A 24929-nucleotide genomic window follows, 5' to 3' on the forward strand; every position below is an offset into this window, starting at 1 on the left:
TTAGCTCAACATTACGGCAAAATTCTATGCAGCCTTTTTTTTTTAATACCGTAACCAATGTCCTCAATATCAGCTGTACCTTGCAAACTACCCAAGACAGAGTGACAAAAACAGACAGGGCTTTTTGCAGTGCGGCATTAGCTCATAATGGCTCATTTTGAAAAGCATATTAGTTCCAGCATAATTACAATCAAGTCTTACGCTTGCTATTTTACAGGCATTCAATAGGACCAGCCTCGGAGCTGCAAATGACACCAGTTGAGTGTAACTGACAACACATCTTCCCCCTTTTCTTCCTTCGGCATCTTCCTAAACCCCCCACATTCCCACAGGACAAAAATAACAGCGTCCCTGCTTAATTTTTGTTTACATGTTTATTTTGTACATGCCTTTGTGAGAGTCACTGGAGCAATTATACTTTTTGTCACTCCAGGAGGAGGAGAGGGGAATCATAATGCCGAACAGCCCGTAATGAGCCGAGTTTTCGCCGTGCGATCTGATTTGATATCTCTGACATCCATCTGCCTCTCTTTGCAATCTCTCTGGCTCGCGGCCTGAATATAAAACTCTGCGTGTTTCCTCAGGTCTGTTTAGGGATTGAACCTTTGATACTGGTGTGCCTACGGTGGGAGAGGGAGGTGGAGAAGCAGCGAGATCAAATAACTGACAGAAAAATTTGCATTGTTGAAGACGGAGCTTGAACGTTCTTTTCCGGTCCTGCCCCCACAGGGTTAAGGCAATCTGACGAAATGTTCAAACAGCAAAAAAAAATTGTTTTAAAAGGCCATGAAAAGACTTGGATTAACAAATACATATACATATATATACACTATGATGACATATTGCATGCTCACAATGAAAAGAGAATCCCTTAAGGAAGGTTGCTCATTCTTAGCAATCACTTCACTTCAAGTTTCTCCCAAAATGCACGACTTTAAAAAATCCATGCATATGAGAGAATTGTTGAGATACATCGAGTAATAGTGGATAGCAGCTCAGATCATTTGGCCTGAGAAATGCTCATATTGAGATCTCAGGCCTTAATGATTGCAGGCTTTTGAACAGCATTGTTGAGATTTCTTCTGAAACGACAACTACAAGAGCTCTTTCTTCAGGAGAACTGCTGGAGAAGCAGGAGATGTCTGCATTTGCTCTCCAATCGATCTCATCTTTTCAACAATTCAGATACTAAAGACATATATGTGAGTTTGCTTTCCTACAGACAACACTGGAAAGAAACAATGCCAATGCCATCAAGGTGTTTACATGCATTATTTTTTACACAAGTATTTTAAAATGTAATGTACTGTAAAGTGCAAGTTAGACTGACAGACTTAGATGAAAGAAAATGAAAGTATTTGACCACTCAAAAACATGTAAACATACTGAGTTGCTCTAATGCATTATTAGGTCAAATAAATATAAGCCTCCGGCCCAAACATAACTCTTGTTAACAATCCAATTTCCAGTTGCATATGCAGGCCTGTTCCTAAAGCTAAAGAGAATTTATCCTTTATCAGGCAGTCGAAAGTTGCTTCAAACTTCTGCTATCGGAGTTAAAAGTTAATATTTATACAAGGTAGCCTATGAAAGTCAACGATTCCAATGCGAGCTTTAGTTGAACAGTCTCTTGTGTCTCATTGCCATTGTCAAAAGCAGTCTCACAGGAACGTTCCTCTTTTGCTTCCCTTTTCACAACATTCGGGATAAAAATCACATCCTTTAGAAATGACGAGAGCGGCGGAGAGAAAGACGAGCCCAAAGAAAATAGACGAAAGGGAAAAGGAGCAAAAGGAGGGGAGGGTCTATAATCTTTGGCTCCCACAACAAACAATTAGAGCTTTTTTTCTTTCAGAGAGGTTGAAAAAAGAGGTTTAAGAGAGGCGCAGAAGAAGCAGCTAAGGCGTTGGTCTTTTATAGCTCTTGTCATGTGGGTGAAGGCGCAGGGCGGCCATAGGAACACACGCCTAACGTCCAACAACAGGCTGGGCCCCGGGCCCCTTCGCGCTTTCAGCCTGCATAGACGCTGCACCTCAGGGGGCCATTAGAGCCTGAATAGGGCCCTGACAACCCCGCGTAGCTCAGTGGGGTATCGATAAATGCTGACATATTGACTCCCTATGCCCCAGTGCCAGGGGACAGGCGTGCCGAAATATGAGCGTGAAGGACTTGAACGGCAGGATTTTGTACAACATCGATACAAATATACAGTGGAGTCCAAAAGACCGATAAAGAAACCTATTCTCTTTTGCATTTAGTTTTTTCACTGCAAAATCATATTATCAGGATAAAAATTTCAGTGAGGATTCACATCATCTGTTTTACAAATTTTATTAGTGTTTTTTTTTTTTTTTTAAGTTGTAAATAAAGCAACGATTAGTAGAGTATTTAAAATACTAGCTCTTTCTAGCTAAAAATTTCACGTTTAATTCAACTGCAGTTCGTTTGTAACTATTTGTGAAATTTACTAGCAATTTCTGAAGTTTCAAAGTTCATCCTACACCGTAATTTTTTTCAGTGTAATGCAAAATGTCTTCTTTAAAACAACTTTTCTTTGTTTTAGAAACTTTCCTAAAATTTAAATCTCTGTCCTAAAAATATTTTCAGTGCCACTTTAAAACAACTATTCTCGCAAACATCGTCTTAAGTTTCCATATCATTTTAGCGGTTGACGTCCTAATTACATTTTGATTCACTTCACCTGTGCCATTCAAGAAGCCATTTTTCATTATATACACAATCTAAGGAAAGCAACTACATATTTTTCAGTTTATGGGCCCTTTCGAGTCACAAATACTAAGAAATGTGAATTACTACATATAAACACCGAATTCCCCTAAATGTTGTCCCAACTAGTCAAACACAGTTGTCTGAGCAAACAAAAGTTGAAACTGAACAAAATTGCTCAAATGTTAAGAAGTTTGCGAGTTCCAAGCATGCATTTCAGCATGAATAAACATATATAAATTATTAATAATATAAGATTATTGTTTTGCTGTTTGCTGACTTTTCAAAACTGTTATTAAAATATTAAATTAAAATTTGGTGACCAGGAAATCTGTAGTTGTCTTGATGGATTTATTGGCTGAATGAGGCACTTTGTATTTAGTGAACGGACAAATTCAAATGGATAAAACAAAGAAGTGTTACTTAGAACAATTTTTTAAAGACAATAGTTGAGAGAACCTAAAAATCTGAAGTTGCATAGAATTTCTCGAAAATTCAATTTTGACAGTGCACACGCACAGTCCGAGCAGGAATATTTCGAACAGAGTCCTTTTGAATTCCTGTCACCACAGGGAGCGAGAGAAATGAGAAATGGAGGATGCTTCCCCGAGCCGATTTCTTGAGGGTCACCCTATACCTCTGTTCCGAGGGAGCGAGGCTTAGTTTTCTCTACATTCTTCCTTTTTTGCCAAAATGGGATTTTGTTTCCTGGGGTTAGGTCCCTGCTAATTAAGGTCACAGCTAAAGTAATGAAATTAAGAAGGACCACAAAGCAAAAAAGGGAACCCAAGGGGTCCGTGCCAGTAGTGCAGAAGCCCCTTCAGAGGGCTGTGAAGGGAAAAAGCAATGCAGGAAATCAAATACTAACTCTGAGCTCTGAGAAGCGCCTGTTTATTTTATCCAGAATGTAAAAGGATGGAGTTTAGGTAGGAGACAGAATGCACTCAGGGATTGAGATATGTGCCTGAAGGACGGCTTCTGAGTCAAGGCATATAATTCTTTCATCATAAAGTGGTTATATAGTACAGTCAAAACTCAGTGTGAGTTCACTCTGGAGGAGAATAACGCCAAAAAATTGTTCTCCCAAAAGATATTATGGGTAAAAAAAATATAATTTCCATACCAATTGTTAATCTATCCTTATCAAAAGATGCTATTCCTGGAAGGTACGAAACTTGCATGGATGACCCATAGGTTGCTCTTTCAAAGCTCAAGAGATGTACTGGAAATGTTACGTTTTATCTATGTATGCTAAAATTTCTCTTAAAAATCTCCCGAATAAAAAATATAAAATCAATTTTAACCATATTTTCCAGAAATAAAATGTTATTTAAATCAGGGGAATGTTATGTGAACAAACTCCTCTGTACAAACCTTCAGCATTATAGATCAGAATAAAACTAAGGTTTGGTGCATGTAAAGTGAAGCCAAGATTTCTGACAGCTTTTAAAGATTGAAATCTACTAGATAATGTATGTGTAATCAAATAAACACTTAAAGGGATAGTTCACCCAAAAATGAGAATTCTGTCATCAATTACTCAAACCTGTATGAACAAAAGAAGAGGAATATGGGTAACCAGACAGTTGATGGACCCCAGTCTTCATTTTTGGGTGAACTATAAGTGTTTATTTCAGATGTTTTCTTTACAGTCGCCTGAAATAAGACATGTTGTTGAAGCCCAAAATCTCAAATTTGAGCAATGCATGAAACAAAACAGTGTTTTTACCTACAAAATGAAGGAGAAATGTTCATATCAAGATTGATTTCAGACTTTTTCTCATACAAAATATCTGAGAAGCAGCAGACTACAGCAAAGGTCTCACATTTCTCTCACTCCTGTCTAATACTATTGAGATAGTAAAGAAATGTAATTTAATGATTAAAAACTTTGGGTGGGAATCTGCTTTCAAAAATCAATCCCTAGCTTTTTCCTTTTTCCGCTTTTGATTCAATGCATACTATAGCCTACATGAAATTCCCAATACATTCTTCAGGACATAAGGAGGTCTTTAATATTTCCTGTTTTCTGAGTTTACATCCGCGAACAGTCACAGAAGCTGATGGTAAAGTCAGAGATCAGCACTCTATATTGTGTCTTTGGACCGTAAGGGCATTTCAAAATGAGAGTGTACATTCCCCTAGGAAGGGTACGACAGGGGACGCCTTAAATAAACCCATTAGTTAAAAATGGAAGGCTTGGCTTTTTTCCTTTGAAGTTACAGGGATTGCTCGCTCTTCACCGTCTCGCTGTGTCTACGCTCACCGGTCCACGCTGGAGTATTTTTTAACTTGGTGGAAAGAAGAAACACATTTCTGATTTGCAACACTCTAGGAACGTGTTTATTGTCTTTCTGCACAGCCTTAAAAAACGAGCGGCCACACGTTACATGAAAATAATGAAGAATCCATTTGCGAAGCAGGTCAAAAGCATAAAATGGGCGATGTTATGGCCGTAAGTAGCATGAGCTAATGGTGATTTTAAAGCAGTCGAGCATGGTGTGAATGGCTCTAATTCATCAGCTCTGCGACTGGGCACACGGCTCGAAACTTAATTAGTGTTGCACATTATGTGGGGCATTTTCTCCATTGTAATAAAATTAGAGAGAATGCTTGCTGTACTTTCTAACACGCCTTGCTGTAACGGGGGATGACAATAATCCGCCGGTGTCCGTGCCAACTGTCAAAAACTTTGACATCTATGGCAGACGGGGAGAAAAACAGGGGGGGGGGGGGGGGGGGGGGGGGGGGTAGACATTTTTTAGGCATTTAGCTCTATTATGATCCTGTGTTTTCTTCTAACATGGGTAGTGAAGAAAACAGAAACTCTTTAACACAGAATAACCAATGTTATGTCTGTCACTGAACATGGCATGCATTTCAAGCGAATCCCCTCTGATATATCAGTCAAGAAACCACAACGTGCCGAATGTTTTCATAAGCAGTGGTTGAATATAAATATACCACAAATATAATAGACCACACAGATCTTAAGAGACACCAGATCCAATCAAAACAAAGCCAACTATTTAAAATCTGCTGCTTTGTTTATAAGGGTAAGAACGATCTGATGTTGACAGATGGAGGATGGGTGAAAAGATCTTAGATGTTCTTGGTCTAGTTTTCTAAAAAATACAGGACACTGATGCATTTATCATTTTTTACAGACTTATTTACGCTGTTTGGTATGAGTAGATGCTTCATTGTTTTAATAATAGGCCTACAGCAAATTTCAAGACTTTTAGTGCATTGAAACTTGATGCAATGAGAGTTCAATTATAAGGTCTAGAATGTGCATGAAGTCATGCTTTCAAATCACACCAGGCCATGCCAATAAATGATCAAGTTTTGAAAATTACACATTATGCCAATAAATGACCAAGTTTTGAAAATTACTCATTATGCTTTCAGATGCATAATTACAAAACAATGAGAAAATGTCTCTTTTCCTAATCATGTGAAAACAATACCCATCATGCATTGTATCATCCGTATTATCTGTGATGTATATAAAGCTCTGCGTTCAGTGTCATTACATCCAACAAGAAGCATTTTTTTTTGAGCCAGACAATTCAATCACAATCCTCACAATGTGCTTCACATAAAACCCTGGAGAAAACAAGAGACACTTTTCCTTTCTATTTGTTTTCAGAGAGCTATCCTGAGTGTGTGACAAGAAAGGAGTCTAAAACAACCAATTAAAGCAAAATTGCCTTCTCTCTAGGAAAAACATCGAGTCAAAGCCCCATGGGAACTACTATAGAGCGCTGAGCACTCTTGTCCTTTCCAATGGCACGGTCAAGATCCACCAGACTAGCACAGATAGATAGATAGGAAGACAGATAAATGACTTTTGGAAACATAGTTTTTCTTGTCAACACAAGCACTTACATGAGAATGCAACCCTGATGTCAACTCATTCCTTAACCAATATCTCCTCCCGCCTTTGAGTAAAACCTTTGTAAAATGAAACAACACTTTCTTGACACCGACCGAGACCGATCGCCCCTATGATTACAGAATTTGTCCAATCTTAAAGTTTTCAAAAAGTCCTGTGCTCTACAAAAATTGCCATTGCAATAGGGTGAATACACAATAGGAATAGGAAAAATATGAGATCTCTTTAATATGTCGGTTGTTTTTCTTAGACAGCAATTAGATTACATGGAAAGCTAATAGAAACCCTAGTGAAAAATAAACATACTAAAATGTATTTGAAATTAATTTATTTTACCTCAAGTATACTACAAATACATTTACATATTTATACATATTATATTATAAATACCCTTCAATTCTACTGTTGATATACTAGATTGGTATACTTTAAGTCTGCTAAATTGGAATTAAAGTAATTTTGTACTTAATGCACTTCAGTTATCCTGAAATAGTGCTGAAGTTCAACTAAAGATATACTTAAGTATATTTGATTGTGCTAAAGTGAAACTATTGCAAGTAAACTTTAAATATTGTGCATTTAAAGACTGATATTATACAGAGATCATACTATCCTTATACTAATTAAAACACATTTTAGGCTTAATATTAAGAAATGTGCATATTGCAATAAAGAAGTACGTTTAATTATAAAATGTATTAAGTCTCAAGCAATATGTCAGCAAATATGTTAATGGTTTGGTATACTTTGCCTGAAATAAATGTATTTTAAATACATTTTGGTATCGTTTTTTCACTAGAGAATTAGTATGAACTCATTTCTCATCACATTTTTTCTCAGGAATAAATTACATGAGCTTCTATTCACATTTATTTTATAGCTCTCTTACTGTATGTCAAAAATGTACTTCTTTGTGTATATTATAGAGAAACAAAGTTAACTGAGAATGTTTCTGAGCTATGAAAGTGCAAACTCTGAAAAAAAATGTTTTATTCAAGTGTTATAAATGTGCGTTCAAATAATCAGCTGAATATATCAAATATGATTTGCGCCCAAATTGGATTGTCAATAACAATAATATCAAGAACTACATCTCTAATGAGAATGAAAAAAATATATAATAATAATAATAAAAAAGAAAAAATGGGTACTTGAGATCCATCATGGCTTAGCCTAGAAAACTAACACATTATTGATCTTTTCTTGGGTTTCTTTCTCTCCGCTGTTTGTTTAGAAAAGCCTCATCCCCACTAATAGCTGTCTCAAAGCATAATCTCCCTCCTCCCCTCCGTAACCTCTTCACGCTCCTCTTTTCACACAGTTAAAGTTAGCCGCCTCGCTGCGGTGATTGTGTTGCTAATGTTGACACCTGCCAGAGCGAGGGCTGTTTGTGCTTCACTGCAGTCTGATGCAGATCATCTCTACACTGGGATCTCTTCAGGAAGATCACCAGTGCCAACCACACACTTAACTCTACAGGCGGATACAGGAAGAAATGAAGTCGAGAACATTTAACATTGTGCGCTATTTATATGTCTTTAATCAAGTGCGCAAATGAGTAACATGTGACTCTGTGTATAGATTTTCTTGCTTCTAATAAAGCATAAGATGCTCTTATAGGAAAATCTCAATACTGGAGAACAAGATCATCAGGTTTTCTAATGCTGTGAATGCTGCCACAGAAAATAAGTATAACTTGTACAAATAGTGCGCATTTTCACTAGTAGTCTCGGACTTTTGGAGCCCACCTCATGAATAGCTTTCTTTGTCATCATGACGTAAACATTTATGCATCATAAGACTGTAACGCTCAAAATAATTAATTGGTTTGAGTGGCGCCAACTCAAATTAAACAAAATATTTTTATGAGTATTTAGAACTTTCTTTTTCTTTTGAGTTCACAAAACTGACACATTTTTAGTCATCTGAATTGTTTCCTTGTTTTGAGTTTTATGAACTTAAATTTAGTTGAAACTGGGCTGGGTTTTCTATTTCCCAGCATGCTTTGCCGTGACACTCAAAGGGAGAGTAAATGCAAAAATGAAGTGTTATATAATGTTTTTGGTGCAAGATTAATGTTAAATGGGAGATTTAGTAGTGTTTAATGTTTTGTTATGCTAGTTTAGAAGAGTTTCTGTTATGCTGGTTCTTTGTAGGGTTACCATCAACGGTGACGAGTGGATAAAGTTAAATGTTTAATATTGCTGTACTAATTTAGCAAGTGCTCTGCTATGCTAATGATATCAAAGCATTGTGTTACAAATTAGCAAGGTAGCATTTATTGAATTAGCTTTTTAAGTACTAAAAATATTTAAGTTGAGATTACATGATCATTTTAAGTTAAATGTTTGAATTAGCTTACTCAAATATTTCAAGTTACAAGTACAAAATAAAAATCTGCAAGTTCTGCTTACTTAAACTTTTTTTTTTTTTTTTTTTTTATGAACATGAACCAAAACTGATCAGTATAACAAATGTAACCATCAGAAAACATCTATGACATTTAAGACAGATGACTTCACTCACACTGAAATAAAAGGTAGCAGCACAGCAAAACATTCCCTGGACAAGGCCTGGAAGGAAAAACAGCTCTTGGTGGCTTCCATCTCAGTGTGTTGGAGTGGGGATTCACCCCCAGTCCCTACAGATGTACATTAATGCAGACAACACACTGAGCTCGTCTCTTCCACAAGCCCTCTTCACCAAACAGGCTGCTGTCCAGCCCCATCGTGTCAGTTTGAAGCCCCCATTCAAAAGTATTCATGCATCTGCCTTCGAGGCACAATGGCCGCTAGTTTATAAACTGTCTGCCTGCGAACCCAAAAGCTTTAGTCCACATTGTTTTCATACCCTTAATAAACTTTTTGAAGGAGTTCATCAACTGGCCTGAATAGCCTGTGCACTGAATCTCAAGACAGAAAATAACAGAGATCTTTTTTTCTTCTGCTCTTTTCTTTCTTTCTTTCCTTTTTAGGAGCAGTTTCTCTGACAATGGAGAGAGAAGACTGTTAGACTTCAGAGGAGTCTTAGGCCCAACACACACAAAAAGAAGAAGGCAGCATTCAATTAAAAGAACAAAATGCTTTCCATAAAGGGGAAGGAGACAATTGATTTTTTTTCCCTCCATTCAAAAGTGAGAGGATGATCCGAGCATCACTTCATATCTTATTCCAAAAGAGAAAAACACACATTCAAATGCACACAAAGTGTGAGAATGCAAACAGAGAGTAAATATGTTCACAATGCACAAATAGCAGACTTGAAAAAGAGAGATCATTTCAAATCAACCTGCGATATTTGAACAGAGATCATTTCAAATTTCATTAGGCTATTAAAAAAATATTAAAAAGGATGCATAAACCATTACTTGCTTCATTTCATTCTAAGCTTGAGGAATCTGTTTTATTTGTTCATTTTTCAAAGTGCTTCCTGTGACACCCGTTAGACAGGCAGGACAAATTTCAAAGAGGCAATAAATTTCAGCATTGGCTATAAGCCATTAATCCATTCTCATACCTTTAAAATGTGTGGAAAACTTAAAGGTCTTAAATGGGTGTCTTCTCTAATGAATTTCATCCCCAATTAAAACGGATCGCCAGAGTCCAAGTTGCGTCTCGCCTTTTCGCCTGTGGGGTCCGGAACCACTCCAAAAAACTCACAAACTTGCTAAATGAACAACCATAAAAAAATATGGCGGAAAACTGCTGTCTACTCCGCCTTTCGTGCTTCACTAGTAAAATAAATCATTATATTTATTAATAATAATAATAATCATTCATAATAAAAATATTAATAAGGTATAGTATACAATAAATACATTCACATATATAGGAATAATAACAGCCTGATAATAATAATAATACAGGAGAGAAAATTAAATACTCAAATACATAATCGTTCGTGTCTGTTTGCGAAGGAAGCGTTAAATTAGATTTAACAAGTTCAACGCGTTTGTTTCGGTCTCTGAAAGCCTGGTCAAGTTTAACAGTGTGCCGACTGCAGGTTATCAAATATTAATAATAATAATAATAATTATTATTATTGTTGTTGTTATAAAGCAATGTATTTCACAATATGGTAATGTGCCCTTGTTACACGTGTTACATGTATTTACTATATAATACCAATAAATTATGCATAATTACATGCAACCAACCCTAAACCAAGCCCTAATTGTACCCTAACTCTATAATTACATAAATAATTATTACTTAAAATGAATAATTACTCTGTAATAGGGACACATTACAATAAAGTAACCTACAATATATGAATAATGAACATGAAAAAAAAAATCTACATAATGGTAAAACTATGATTTCGTTTTTTTGGTTTCCTTACTTTGTTTTCGTTTTATTAATATTTCTTATTTGGATATATATGTTGCAACGGCTTCATTTAAACCGAACGATTATTCAATAATCGTTCTGCAAATAGGCCTAACTATGTTCATCAATCAGTGCGATTTGACTTTCGGATGTAGAACTCTATGAGTTCAGCGCATCACTTGTTGCTGAATGACTTTCTCAGCGGTGATCCTGAGCTCTATCCGCTGCGCGTACTGAAGCGCGATGACCTGCCCGAGTGTGAGAGAGGTCACCGGTCACTGCCATTTACCGCATCCCGGGATCCTCCATTGTTCGTAAAATCCACTTGAACGGATCTCTAAAACACCGACCAACGGGACTGAAACGCTCCATTAGTTAAATCCACACGCGCGCGCTGGAAAAGAGTGCGTAAATGATTGCTAAGACAAATGCGTAAAATACAACGGAACAGATCCCAAATACATTTCTGCCATATATTAATGATCCAGACTATTAAACTATTATTGCACTATTTTATATTCTCGAATGCATAAACAAAAATATAATAATTTTTTTTAATGATAATCCTAAAACTAACATGCCTTTCATCGATGTGGGCATTCAATTACATCCTCAGCAGGCATGTCTTCTGACACACCATTTGGCATAAAGACCTTATTTTTATCACATAAATAAGAATTTTTACACTGCGCATAAGAATGTTTCGCTCTGATTCTGGAACACAAAACTATTGTGTGTTCTTAAGCACAATCCATATAATTTCCATATTTACAACAATACAACTGCAACGAAATAAAATATCTCTGTGAAATATTTTAGCAACGCACGAATCTTAATGATTCATTTGTTCAAAACGACAGCAAAATTAACACGATTGCGCACTATAAGTTTTGGATTCATCTTCAGGCCCCCTCCTCACACACACACACACACACACACACTTTAATGAGGCATGCTCTCATCTGTATCGCAGCTTGTGTGTGTCAAGTGTGACCCGCCCTCGCAAATCAAATGGCTAAAACGGAAATGACAATTTACATGTCAGAATCAATTGTGTATTTAAGCCCCCATTACAAACATTAACCAGATAAGAACGCACCAAATACAATATCCATTAGAATTGCTCGAACGAAGAGGGAATTACGCACAAAGATCCAACCAGATATACAGTATTATGTGCGATTCATGTAGACCTATTACATTTGGAGTTCAAAGCACTTAAAAAGTTGAAAAATGAAATCCTCTCTGGTTATTAGCACGAGCAGATAATAGCGTTTATGCGCGTAAAGTCTTCTGCGCGCTCCAGAATCGCCCCGTTAACAACGGAGGAGTGAAACCCGCACCATTACAAGACTTCTCTCAGATATAAGAGAATGATATTCTCCATAACATCTGCGCAGAGATTTGCACTGTCCCAGATGGCAAACCGCATTTAATGAACAGTCAGGCAGACTTGTCAAGCAGTAATGTGAAGTCGCTTTGTACTGCAGTAGTCTCAAGTGTTTCTGATAAGCAAAAGACATCCACGGATCAAAGATCATAAGCTTCTCAATTTCCCTTGAACTGCCTGAGCCCTCATTCACATCATCTTTACCCACGTTTGGTTATTTTTAAACATCTCTACAACACATCAAAACTCTCGCCCTGTCTGGAGTTCACAGGTCACCCGCAATCTAAAACGACATTGTTAACTGGTCTATAATCCCTGCATAGAGACCAATTACAGCGGAGTCAATAAAAGACACATTAAAATACCAGCCATGTTTGCATTTTTTTCATTCAACAGTAGCTGGATCACTAGCAAGAATTATTAAGGACTGTATATTGTTCATTTCCTCGCATCTCGTTAAATTTATAGTCGTGCCATGACGTGATAAGGTCAGTGCTCTGAATTGTTAAAGGGGTTTGTAAACTGTTACCTTCCCAAATACTGCAATCAATCCAAAGCCTCAAGACAAGGATTTCACACAAATAGAAACAATTATACTAAAGATAATAGGTTACACTTTATTTTAAGGTGTCATTGTTACAGAGTAATTATGTATTTAAGTACTGAGTAATATTAAGTAACTACGTGTACTTCCGGGTTAGGGTAAAATTAGGGTTTGGTTGAGGGTTAGTTGCATGCAATTATGCATCATTTTCTGTTATTACTATAGTAAGTACATGTAACGTGTAACAATGACACTGTAAAACAAAGCGTTACCAGATAATATATTAAGAAACGGTTACACATTATTTTAATGTGTCGCTGTTACAGTGTAATTATACATGTAAGTAATGAGTAAAAATAATTAACTACATACTTACTATAGGGTTAGGGTAGGATTAGGGTTTGGTTTAGGGTTAGGTGCATGTAATTATGCTAATTTATAAATAAATGTAACGTGTGACAAGGACACATTAAAATAAAATGTGTTAAAAATAAGAGAAACAATAGGCTATATACGATAATCATGTTATTTTTTAAAAGGATATAAATGATTGTTGTAATTATTATTAGTTATATTAGAAGTAGTAGTAGCCAATGTCAAATTAATAACTAATTAATTATAAAATTCAAACATCTAATGCCCTGGGTAAAAAAACTTATAGTATGTTGATCTGTTTTTTAATTTTTTATTTTTTTATGTCACCATCACAAATGCTTGAATCCAAATCATAGTCAATTGCATCTGGTTCGGTACATTTATCGCAATTAGAACTGCCTTTATCTGAATTTTAAGTAATGAGCAGCACTGTAATGGCGAAATCAGCTGCAGTGTAATATTATTATGAGCTTATATCTGTTCTTATTAATACGCCTGTCAACAAAAAGTGTTAATACCAGAGTATAACACACACGCGCGCGTACACACACACACACACACACACACACACACACACACACACACACACACACACACACACACACACACACACACACACACACACACACACACACACACACACACACACACACACACTCGTGATATATCATATATATATATATATATATATATATATATATATATATATATATATATATATATATATATATATATATATATATGAAGAGTTCAGATGCAAAACCCTCTAAATGCCATTTGAAATTTTCTTATAGAATGATCATTTTTATCAAGCTTGTATATTTAAGTTCAGTAATTTCACTTAAATGCTAATTAATAGGTAATCTTCATTGCCATTTAAGTGAAATTATTGAATTTAAATATACGAGCTTGATAAAAATGATCATTCTATAAGAAAATTTCAAATGGCATTTAGAGGCTTTTGCATCTGAACTCTTCATATATATATATATATATATATATATATATATATATATATATATGCCTATAAAACCCTGGAGTCTATACACTAAAGAAAATCCCTCGCCAGTCAAATTCTCGAGCTGTGTTGAGACAGGGTGACGGGAGAGAAGAGGTTAATCCGTGTTTAATGCAGTGATGGTCCACACTCTGATGGTTATGTTATCTCTGCCCAACATTTGGGTCTCCTACAATTTCAGCCCAGCCAAAATAGCTGCAAGAAAGTGCAGATGGAGTCACTCTCGACGCCTGAGGAGAAAAAATATTAATAGCTAAATAACTTCCGCTTACTTTCACTTAATCTTCCTCTCTCTCTCTGTGTCCCTGTAACATATTCTATTCCAGATGGATTTGTTTAAAATGTCTCCCTATGCTTCTCTTTCAGCGCGGCTTTAGGCTCGAAAGTATCTGCTTTATTTTCATATAAATGTGAAGCAAGAAAGAAAATGCCCTGCTGGTGCGCGTCTAGGGCGCATAAACCGAAACTATGTGAAACCGCTCTTTTCCAGAATATTCTCGTCGTGCTTTATCATAGGAAAATGTTGCATTTTAAAAATAAAATTTTCTGTTTTCTTCTAAATATTGCTGAGTTCGTGCACATGTGTAGCCTACAATAGGCATCAGACTGAGTGAGTCCCCGGCATCAGACTGCGCAACGCTCACAGCCATCTCGCCTACAGGTTTTTGATCACCATTATCCCATAACAACACTCCTAAACCCCTGACTGAAGTCTGTTTGATTAGTCTGAAAACCTCAGGTAATCCACAGATTTGCTGAAGTGTCCAGTGCCACTCTCACAAATGGACGCGCGCTCGCGTTTAACTGATGCTCCTCCAGACAAAAAGAGCACCAGGTGAGCTGTCAGACGCGGGGCTGTAACCCATTAAAGACTAATTAAGTTTGGCAGGTTTGTGCTAACTCTGCTGTCGCTCATCATATTTTTTTATTTCCGTAACGAGGATGGCAGGTGCACAAGATTATTATTATTGTAATGGCCACTAAACCAAATGTGGAAGTCATGGTTAAGGCTATTAAGGTTAGGCACTTGGAGATCTGCTCAGGGTGGAGGCAATTTAGACCAAAAATAAATAAATATATATATTAGACAAAATATGTTTTTTTAAAGTTTGTCATATGGCAAAAATTTAATAAAAAATCCAACAATATTTTTTTTAACTAACTAGCCTACTGCGTAATCAGACTAACGCCTAATAAACACAAGCCACTATATAAGTAAATAAAAAGTTGAATGTATTTTATATGCACCAAAAAGTCAAATAAAGTAAAAAAATGTGAGTTCTGACTTTTTTGATTAACTAGATTGTCCAATGCATAATTAATGTAAGACCCTATAAACGCATGAAATAAATAAATAATGTATATTGTATACACCAACATGTTTACGAGATTCCATCAATGTAATAATGTTTGCATGCATTTTGTATGCCAAAAATGTCAGCAAAAATGAAAAATTTGAGGTCTGACTTTTTCTATTTAGTCTGTGTAATCAATTTAACACCTTATAAATGAATGAATAAATAATGTATTTTGTACACCCAAAAATGTTTACAAGAACCTATCAATGTAAACATGAAACATAAATAAATAAATAAACAAACAAATAAATTAATGTTTGCATCTATTATGTATGCCACAAATGTCAACAAAAACATTAACAAGTAAATAAATAATGTATTTTGCATTTAAAAAAGTTAAATGCAAGAATCCATGTAAATAAATAAATACCAGATCAAATAAAATAAACACAAAATCTCATGAATTTACGCCCTGGGCGAGTCACTGTGAGCCGTTTAGAGATGAAAGTGAAAAGAAATAAAGGGGCTCAGTTTAATCAGGGCTTAAAAGCTCTTCTACATTAGGGTTTGTGCGCGAAGAGCTGCTGGAGGATCAGTGTGTTTCTCACCGGTGCCTGCGAGCTCTTACACTCCTCAGCGACACAGACGCCCATTCAACACACACCGCAGCTCTAATAAGTCTTAACATTATTAAATGTTATCCGGATGGTAAACTTAAAGAATCCCTTCAAAGAATTTAACAGTGAATTCAGTGTTTGTGCCGAAGATGAGACACTGGAAATGACAGATTTATGGAATCATTAACCCAGAGATGACGCACTCACAGCATTCCCAACAAATTAACAACTACAACCAGTGGACAGCAAAAGAAACATCGGAGTTGGTGTTCATGCATTTGTTTCAAAACGAATACCAGTTTCGCCCTGTGTATAAACGCATATAAATATATTTATGAATGAAGTATAACTTTGGCATAATTTAGTTCATGAGAAAACAGAAATAATCCCATATTTTTTATTTTATTTAACAAATTGATTAATTGATCATTCTATAGCAATTAAAGAAACTCAAGCCGTCAGATATGTGCAAACGAAGCTTTACTTTGTCTTAAACCAACTGCGCAGTTACGCGCAACTAAACCCGCACAAAAGCCGTCGTTTTGCACCATGAAATGTTGAGCTTACAATTCTAAACGCTCCTTCATATTACAAAACTATCTAGCAGCAGGGAGCACTGAATAATTTATCTGCCTTTCTTTTCTTATGCCCTTTGTACAAAGTTTTCCCCTCTTTTCTGGGATCTTTGAATGGGGGGTCACCGGTCCAGTTACTCTTTTTGCTGCCCGGCTCCAGTGCTTTTTCTCTTTTTGTATTTCAGTCTAAAGGTTACAAAGGCTTAAAACGAGATTGTTCATAACCACGTTTAGGGGGAAAAAAAAGGCAAAAGCGTATTGTGACCTGTTATAAATATAATATTAAATACATTAGTGCACTATTGTAATAGTACAAATATGACCTTTTAGAATTATAATATTATTATTTCGAATTAAAATAGTATGTTTATTTATAGCTACATATATTAAATATATGGCCTAAAAATTAAATATAAATATAATAATATATTAATATGTCACAAAATATGAAGTCTATAATATATTTTCAGTTTGCTATAGTTGTGCTATTAAATTAAAATGTTTTCAAATAAATATTTTCAATTCACAATATGAAGTTCATGATATAATATAATATAATATAATATAATATAATATAATATAATATAATATAATATAATATAATTCGTATAAATGCAAAATGTTGCCAAAACAAGTCCCTCCACGGCTCCACCGGGTCCACATGTCCCGCGTAATGTAGTTGCTTAAACTGACATCGATTCTCAAATGGGTCAAACTGTCAGTTGTCGTTTAGGGGGTCGTTAAAACGCAAGGGAAATGGAATGTGCCACACAAATTAATTTACCAGGCTAAATACCTGACGTCAGGGCTCACATAAATAATTGAGTAAGTACTGAACAGCTAGCAGCATGAATAATGAGAGCTATTTGTGCCTCTTTTTTTTTTTCCAAGGGGGCGCACAGATTCCCCCTGGCGAGAATGAAGGACTGCAGCATCTGTCCCTTTCAAATAACTACTTAATGAAATATCAATTGCAACAGCAGCACCAATTATAGCACCAGTCCATCATGATCTGTCAGTACAACTGATCCACACCTCAAAAAGCAGAGTTCGAGTTTTAATACACAACTTTTACGCACCACGTTTCCTCGCATCTGTTCACACACAATGATAAATTTAAAGGCCTCTGACCTTTGTCCCCGAGAATCCCATCGATGCTGTGTTTGGTTTTCTTTTCTCCGTCTTCATCTTTTTTATCACAGTCGTCATCGTCATCTTTCTTGCCAAAACGAGCTCTCAAAACCCGACTAATGGAGCTAACTATAAAGAGAGATAATAATCACTGTAACGCCCAGTGTAACAATCATAACACTAATAATGTGATAATTTTTTTTTCTTCTTTCATTTATGTATCAAAGCACACTAAAATCCGAAATCCAAAATTACAAATTTAATCAGAACCGAATATACAGAATGTTCCATTATTTAAACAAATGCAGTGAAGTGCGTAAAGTGCCTCTAAATGTCCGTAAGAAAGAAATGGTGCTTACCGGAAGAGGCCTCACCTGAAGGAACCGTGCCTCTGTCACACACCCCGTCCTTCAGCAACTTATCCCGGATTTCCCAGCTGAACATTCCTGGATTCTCGCGTTTGTATTCCTCGATTCTCTTTTCAACGTCGGGTGTTGCAACTTGCTTTAGTATAGAACAAAAAAAAAATGTGTGGAGGCGGAGAAAACACAGGGAGAAGAAAGAAATGCGCATTCTGTTTACTATAAATTCTTCGATTCCATTTAGATTTAAGAACTTTTTTAATAAACTCCATTGCGAAATGTTTGAGGGAAGCATTTGTTTTGGTGAAATCGTTCACTCACCCTGGGTTTGCTTCCACCTATTGCTCCCGGACGAATGGAGCCGGTCTCCTGGTACCGACAGAGGATTTTGGACACGCAGCCGTGTGAGACACGCAGTTGTCTGGAGATCACGCAGGGTCGGATGCCGTGATGGGCCATTTCCACTATTTTGTGTCGGATATGATTCGGCAGTGGCCTTCCGTTGATGAAAACTCCACCGAGCTGGTTCACTCGACCTTGACCCAGAGGCGTTGAGACTGCGGGAAAACATTCAGGCCCAAAAAGGGCGATTGAAAGAAGGAAACAATAGCATACTCTGTAAGATAAAGAAAGTTACACTTTACCATGTTAACTGTGCAATTCAATTTGTTATATGAATTACCTAAAACTACATTTTGTTGAACATCTTACAATTACGCATTAGTTTTGTGCAACGTAAAATTACACATAATGTTGTCAAAACACAATAGTAGGCTACTTGAGGATCAATTTATCTCAGAGTTTTCAAAATAAACTTACAAATTATGTGAGTCATCCAGGCTTTGCACCGAATTTATCACAAAAACATCTACATGCTGTCATTCTGATTAATCATATCATATCAGCTAATATAATTTATCACGTAATCGTATGCGTATCGCCTTGTGTTTGTTGGAAGATGCGAATAACGATTAATCAAAGCCTGCAGAATCAATCCAAAAAAATCTCATTCTCACACATTTTCTTTCCTGAAAGAATCCTTCTATTCTATCAGCCTATCTGATGTTAGGAGAGGATGTAACACTTGAGGACACTAATTGCCATTCAAGAGGCACTAAAGATGTGCCACTTTAAACCTCGATTATTCCCAGTCATGCAACACAAATATTAGTGTGATGCTTTGAGCCAGTTTTATTTCCCTTCACTGCTGCGAGATACTTCTGCAAATCCCACAGATTGCAGGATTCGTGGGTTAGAAGGCTTTCGTCAAACTGCTCTTAAGCACGAATTCACTCGATCTAGGAAAGACGTTCCCATTTAATGCGCGAGCTGCGTATGGAAATCATACGTCCAGACTGGAGCATTTTACTCATAATGCTGCGAGAAAAATCTCTTTGTTGTCAATTATTAAATCACTGATTAAAAAAAAATTACAAAAATAAAAACAAAAAAACCCTCTTGTTTCTGTTTCTTATTTCGTTTATTTAATTGTATCACTATCGCGTAAAAGAGTGCTTGACATACCTTAATATCTATATTTTTATTATTCTAAAAAAACTCCGTATTTTAAAATTACAAATATGTGATTTAAAAAAAAAATAGTTTATTAATAATAATAATAAGTAGTAGTAGTAGTTTTCGTACCTTCTAATGGGAATCCGGTTCTGGGGTAGTTCTGGCCTGGAGCTGGCCGCATCATTCGAGGAACTGTTCCTGGTAAAGTAGCCATTCCAGCTACTCCCAAAACTATTGAAACTCTCACTAATAAATGAAAGAAATCAATCACACAGAAAGCTCCAGTGTTGTTTGCGCCGTGGAAACTGTAACGGATCCAAATAATTTAAAAAGAAATCCAAACACACACACACACACACACGCACCAGTGGACAATGCCCAGGGTGCAGAAGAAAAAGTCAGATTTGTTCTTACTGTGAATACCCAAAAACAAGAGCAGAGTAAAGCATGCAATGTGCTCTGAAGCAACTGTGAGTAAATATCAGTGAGAGGATCTGCTAGTTTTGATTACAGCTGCTGTTTGCTGCCTGAGAGGAGTTTAAGTGGCCAACTTTGGCGCACATAGTGGGAGGAGGAAGCGCGCGCTGCCATAGGCTCTTCGGCACTCTTTTACAGCATGGAGAGGAAGGGTAATGCCCGAGATCTGCCGTCCAATCGGGAGGAACTTAGCAGAAAACACACAAGCACACTGCCCTCCCACTCCCTCTCTAAATCAACACAGGAAATGTTACAATGAGTTTTCATTCATCTCTCATTTGAACTGAAACGTCAGTTTAATGCGTTCGACTCTCTCTGTACTAGAGACAGACACACACACACACACACACACACACACACACACACACACACACACACTATATATAATATAATATAATATAATATAATATAATACAATATAATATTATTATATACAAAAAACTACTCTTGTACAGGAAAACGATTGTAATCGTGTATTTTAGCTTGACTTTTGTGAATATATCATAACTTACTATTTTTATTAATAGATTAATAGCGTGGAATTATGTTTATCAGCATTATTAAGAGAAAGTGATTTTGAGTAGACAGGGGGAAAAGAGAAACACGGCAGGTATCCATCAGTTTGCAGTGTTGTATCATGAAGAATCTGATTCTAATTCTATTGTTTTGTGTGAATAAAGAACAGAAGGAACAATTGTGTTTTGAAAACTTCAGCACACTTACCTGAGGGCAGAGAGGGTCATGATGATGCACAAGAACTGATGAAGATGTAGAAACATTTGACATATTCAATATAGATAGAATAGCCTACTGAATAGTTAATAATAATACATATTCTATATTAGAAAAATAAAAAAGAAGAATACCTTTTACCTGGATAGAGTTGTTGAGTTGACTATATGGTTCTTTAGAGATTGAAAAAGTTGGTTACACTTTATTTAAGGTGTCTGTAGTGTAATAATACATTTAAGTACTGAGTAATATTAACTACATGTATACTATAGGGTTGGGAATAGGGTTTGGTTTAGGGTTAGTTGCGTGAAATATGCACAGTTTAAAGTAATTACTACAGAAACTAAATGTAACTTGTGTAACAAGGACACTGTCAAACAAAGTGTTACCAAAAGGCCAATATTTCAAAGGTTCTTCCGTACAGATGCTTTTTCTGAACAACTAGAAAATGTTCATTATGATCGAAAAACTCTCGTGACTCTAGCTGAAACTTCATTTTAAGAGTGAGTCACTTCACCTGTTTTTCTGTGAGACCTGGGAGTCGTATAACAGCACATATGATAAAATCCTCCAGAATCTTTAGGTTGAATGGCTGTGCGCGTGTCCGGCTCCGTGGGGCCGCCGCGCGCTGAGATTGTGTGGAAATTGCCGTGGCGAACACTCCTGGTGGAAAGCAATTTCACAAATAATTTTTACAACAATTAGGGAGTGTGGCGGGGTGAAATGGCGATTTCACATGCAGATGTTCCGGTAGGGAAGGACCTGGTGCCCGGCAGCGAAGCTCTAACCCTCAGTGTCCGGCTCTGGTGAGCAGCGCGCGGGTCAGAGACGCACCGGTGATAATAGGTAACTATCAAAACAGAACTTTAGGATTTAGTCAGAAAAAAGGAAAACTAAATATTTTCACCATTACACAACTGCACACTAACCTTTCTCCCCCCATTCATCATTTCGTTACACTGTTGACTTTCCAAAGTGCATATAATTAAAGGTGTTCATAAATTGATTATTGAGTTTTTTGTGTGTGCACTCAAATTTGTTAAAAATCATCTCTTTTATTTCTGCAACTTTACACTCTAGTCTATGTAGATCTTAAGATCGTTCGGCAAACAAGTTAGAATAAGTAATAAAAAAAAAAAATGCTCAGATTTCTTTCCAGAGACACTCAAAAGTGATGTCATGGATAATGTTATGAAAACATGAAACTTTAAAGTTAATATCCGGTTGACTTGAGCGTGGATAATTTATAGGTTACCTTTGAGTCGATTATTTATAGAGCATATATTTCAGCTTTAAATGTCTGTTTTTATTTAAACATATTTGTCTAACTACCATCCTGCAATATCGTCTAAAATTGTTCGTTTAAAAGTGTACAAAAAAGGTTTTTCTCCATCTGAACATTTAAAAACCAGCGTTATCTAATGAGTGTACGAACTGGTTTCAAAATCAGTATAAAAAAATTAATATCAATTTAAGTAGATTGAGTCATTGCAAATAAGTCCAAAGAAGAACAATGTTAATTTAAAGAAAAACAATGTGTGAAAAATTTAATAATTTCCAACACATCTCATTGCAATCGCATGGAGAGTATTGCCACTAGAACTACCTAAATAAAGCCTAAAGAACATATGGATTAATTGTGTATTCATTATTTAATTATTCAAAACCTGAAATAAAGCAAAAACACCTGCACAATATTCTTACAGCCCTTGACAATATTGAAGCGGAATTCACTCCATGTGTAAATGAATGTGTGTCCACTAGCAGGCGATATAGGTTAACTATGCCACATAAGATGTTGCAAATCGGGTTTTACATTCTTCTTGCAATGGAAACATTTTATAAGAACAACACATGAAGCATGTGCACCTGGTTACTGGTGCATTAGACGTTCCTTGAACGTAAAACCCCTTTCTTAAAGGGACAATTCTGTCATCATGTAGCCTACTCACCCTCAAAATAAGATATTTTGAAGATTGTTGGTAATCAGACAGTTGATGGACACTATTGACTTCCATATACAAAAAAAATATAAAAAATACTATGGAAGTCAATGGCTGCAGTCTACTGTGTGATTACCAACATTCTTTATAATATCTTCGTTTGTGAATCAAACAAATTGAGGGTTGAACATTTTCATTTTTGGGTGAACTGTCCCTTTAAAGGCAAAATAAATCTGACATTTAATTTCTTCTTCCACTTGCATCTTCAAGTCCTGAAAATAAACCAGAAGAGACTCATTATTATGGCTCTATTACTTTACTTAACAGTGTAAACTGTTTTGTAGTCATTTTCTCAATCCCAGGAATATTTGGTCTTTGTTAAAATTGGGTAACCTGCTGGATCTGTAGTGTGTGTATAGACACTGGACGAGCTCCAGGCTTTGCTGGCAGGATTGAGAAACGCTGGGGAACCCGGTACACAAACCACAGCCTGGTAGGCCTCTTCCTCTCTCCTTCACGCTGTCCACACTCCCCACGGACTCTTGTTAACTTGCTAAGGCATGTTCACATCTGCTGAGAATTATCACAATGTGTTATTGCTTACCAAGCAGAATTATTTTATCAGACGGAGAGAGTGGAAGTGTGTTGAGTTGCGTGTGTGAACAGGGTCGCTGCTCGTTTAACTTCACAGTTTCTCTCGCTCTGAGAAATGACACGTGACATGCACGTGGAAATATTCAAATCTTACAGCGATAACTATATCAACAAACTAAACTCAATCTCAACTTGTGCTACCCACCCCACTCCAATGTTTTCAAAAACATATAGGCTACTGTAAATTTACTGATCGCTACCAATGCTGAGAAGAAAAAAAAATCCACTTTTACTAAAAAGCAAATCAAAGTAGAGAGAGAGTGGACCAAAAGGGTGTGTTAAACTGCACTTTAAACACTAAACTGCTTTAGTTGATAATGCATAACCTAAAAAAAAATTATAAATAAAAAAGTAGATTTTTCAAAATACAATTTAAATTTTCTGTAAAAACGTGGTTGGCCATGCAAAACCATGCTAATTTATGGCTGATATGGGCTCCGAAATCACACTCTCTCTTGAGTATGTACTATTATTACTTCATGGCTACAAAAAAAAGTATGTCCTATATAGTATGAGTTTAATCTGGACACTCACCGTGTTGTCACTGTCATGTGACCTACCAGTGTCACTTCACTGCCTTTCACAAATCCTCTCCCGTGGCCTCATGGGATACTAAAGTGTCCATCGTATGCACACTCAGAATCTTTCCAGAAGTAGAAGGTACTTTTTGCCAACTCTTTTATGAGCACTGTGAATTCGGACATACTCTTGTCACATACTGATTTTTTGCCAACTATATAGTAGGGAAGTATTTCGGATGCAGCCATGGTCTCTTGATAAGTCTCTCCTTCAGTGTAACTTTTTTTTTTTACCCATGCATGTTTTCATCCACCATAAGTTTGTTCACTTCTTGGTGAAAGGTGAAATCAAAACCAAAAATTGTGAAACCTTTTGTGTTGCAACATGCATTAAGCATTGCATCTCATGTTCACATCGTTTTGAAGTTTCACTTTTCCCAAGTGCAGTTTTGAAAAGTAGATGTTGCAATTCCTTTATATGGAAGGCACTAGTATACACTCATGCCTGGAAGCACATGCATCTGGAGACTCCCCCCTCTGACAGGCTTTAGAGGAGCGCAGTAGGAGGCCTGCTGGATTGCGGAGATGGATTGGAGTGGAGGAGAAGAACCCCTCGTGTTTGAGGGGACTCCTTAAGGAACGCAGGAATGTGGGGGCCGATCAAGGCGAGCTGCAGACGTCTTAGACACTTATTGGTAAACAGCAGTTGAAAAGATAGTCCTCTGCATTGCCAAAATGCCTTATCACCTAAACGCAGACGTGTCACCTGTCTTTGTCATTTAAATACAAAGATATTTCAAACGAATCTTGCTTTAATATGTCTAAAT

At 36.5% G+C, this 24929-nt stretch overlaps 1 protein-coding gene across 2 annotated transcripts in view; it reads right to left on the bottom strand.

Annotated features, from left to right (window-relative positions):
- Positions 1-20466, bottom strand: part of pax7a (paired box 7a) — a 63197-nt gene extending 42731 nt beyond the window's left edge. Inside the window, exons 1-4 of one of the 2 annotated variants that reach the window (XM_082155896.1) lie at positions 19908-20466; positions 18585-18820; positions 18276-18405; positions 17902-18030 (exon numbers count right to left, since the gene is read on the bottom strand). In XM_082155896.1, coding sequence (XP_082012022.1) covers positions 17902-18030; positions 18276-18405; positions 18585-18820; positions 19908-19992 — 580 coding nt within the window. In that variant the 5' untranslated portion in view covers positions 19993-20466. Of the gene's footprint in view, positions 1-17901; positions 18031-18260; positions 18406-18584; positions 18821-19907 lie in introns of both variants that reach the window. The other variant, XM_082155895.1, reaches the window with a different exon arrangement.
- Positions 20467-24929: the final 4463 nt, after the last annotated feature.

The sequence above is a fragment of the Leuciscus leuciscus genome (assembly GCF_965113295.1).
Source record: "Leuciscus leuciscus genome assembly, chromosome: 23".
NCBI lineage: Eukaryota > Metazoa > Chordata > Actinopteri > Cypriniformes > Leuciscidae > Leuciscus > Leuciscus leuciscus.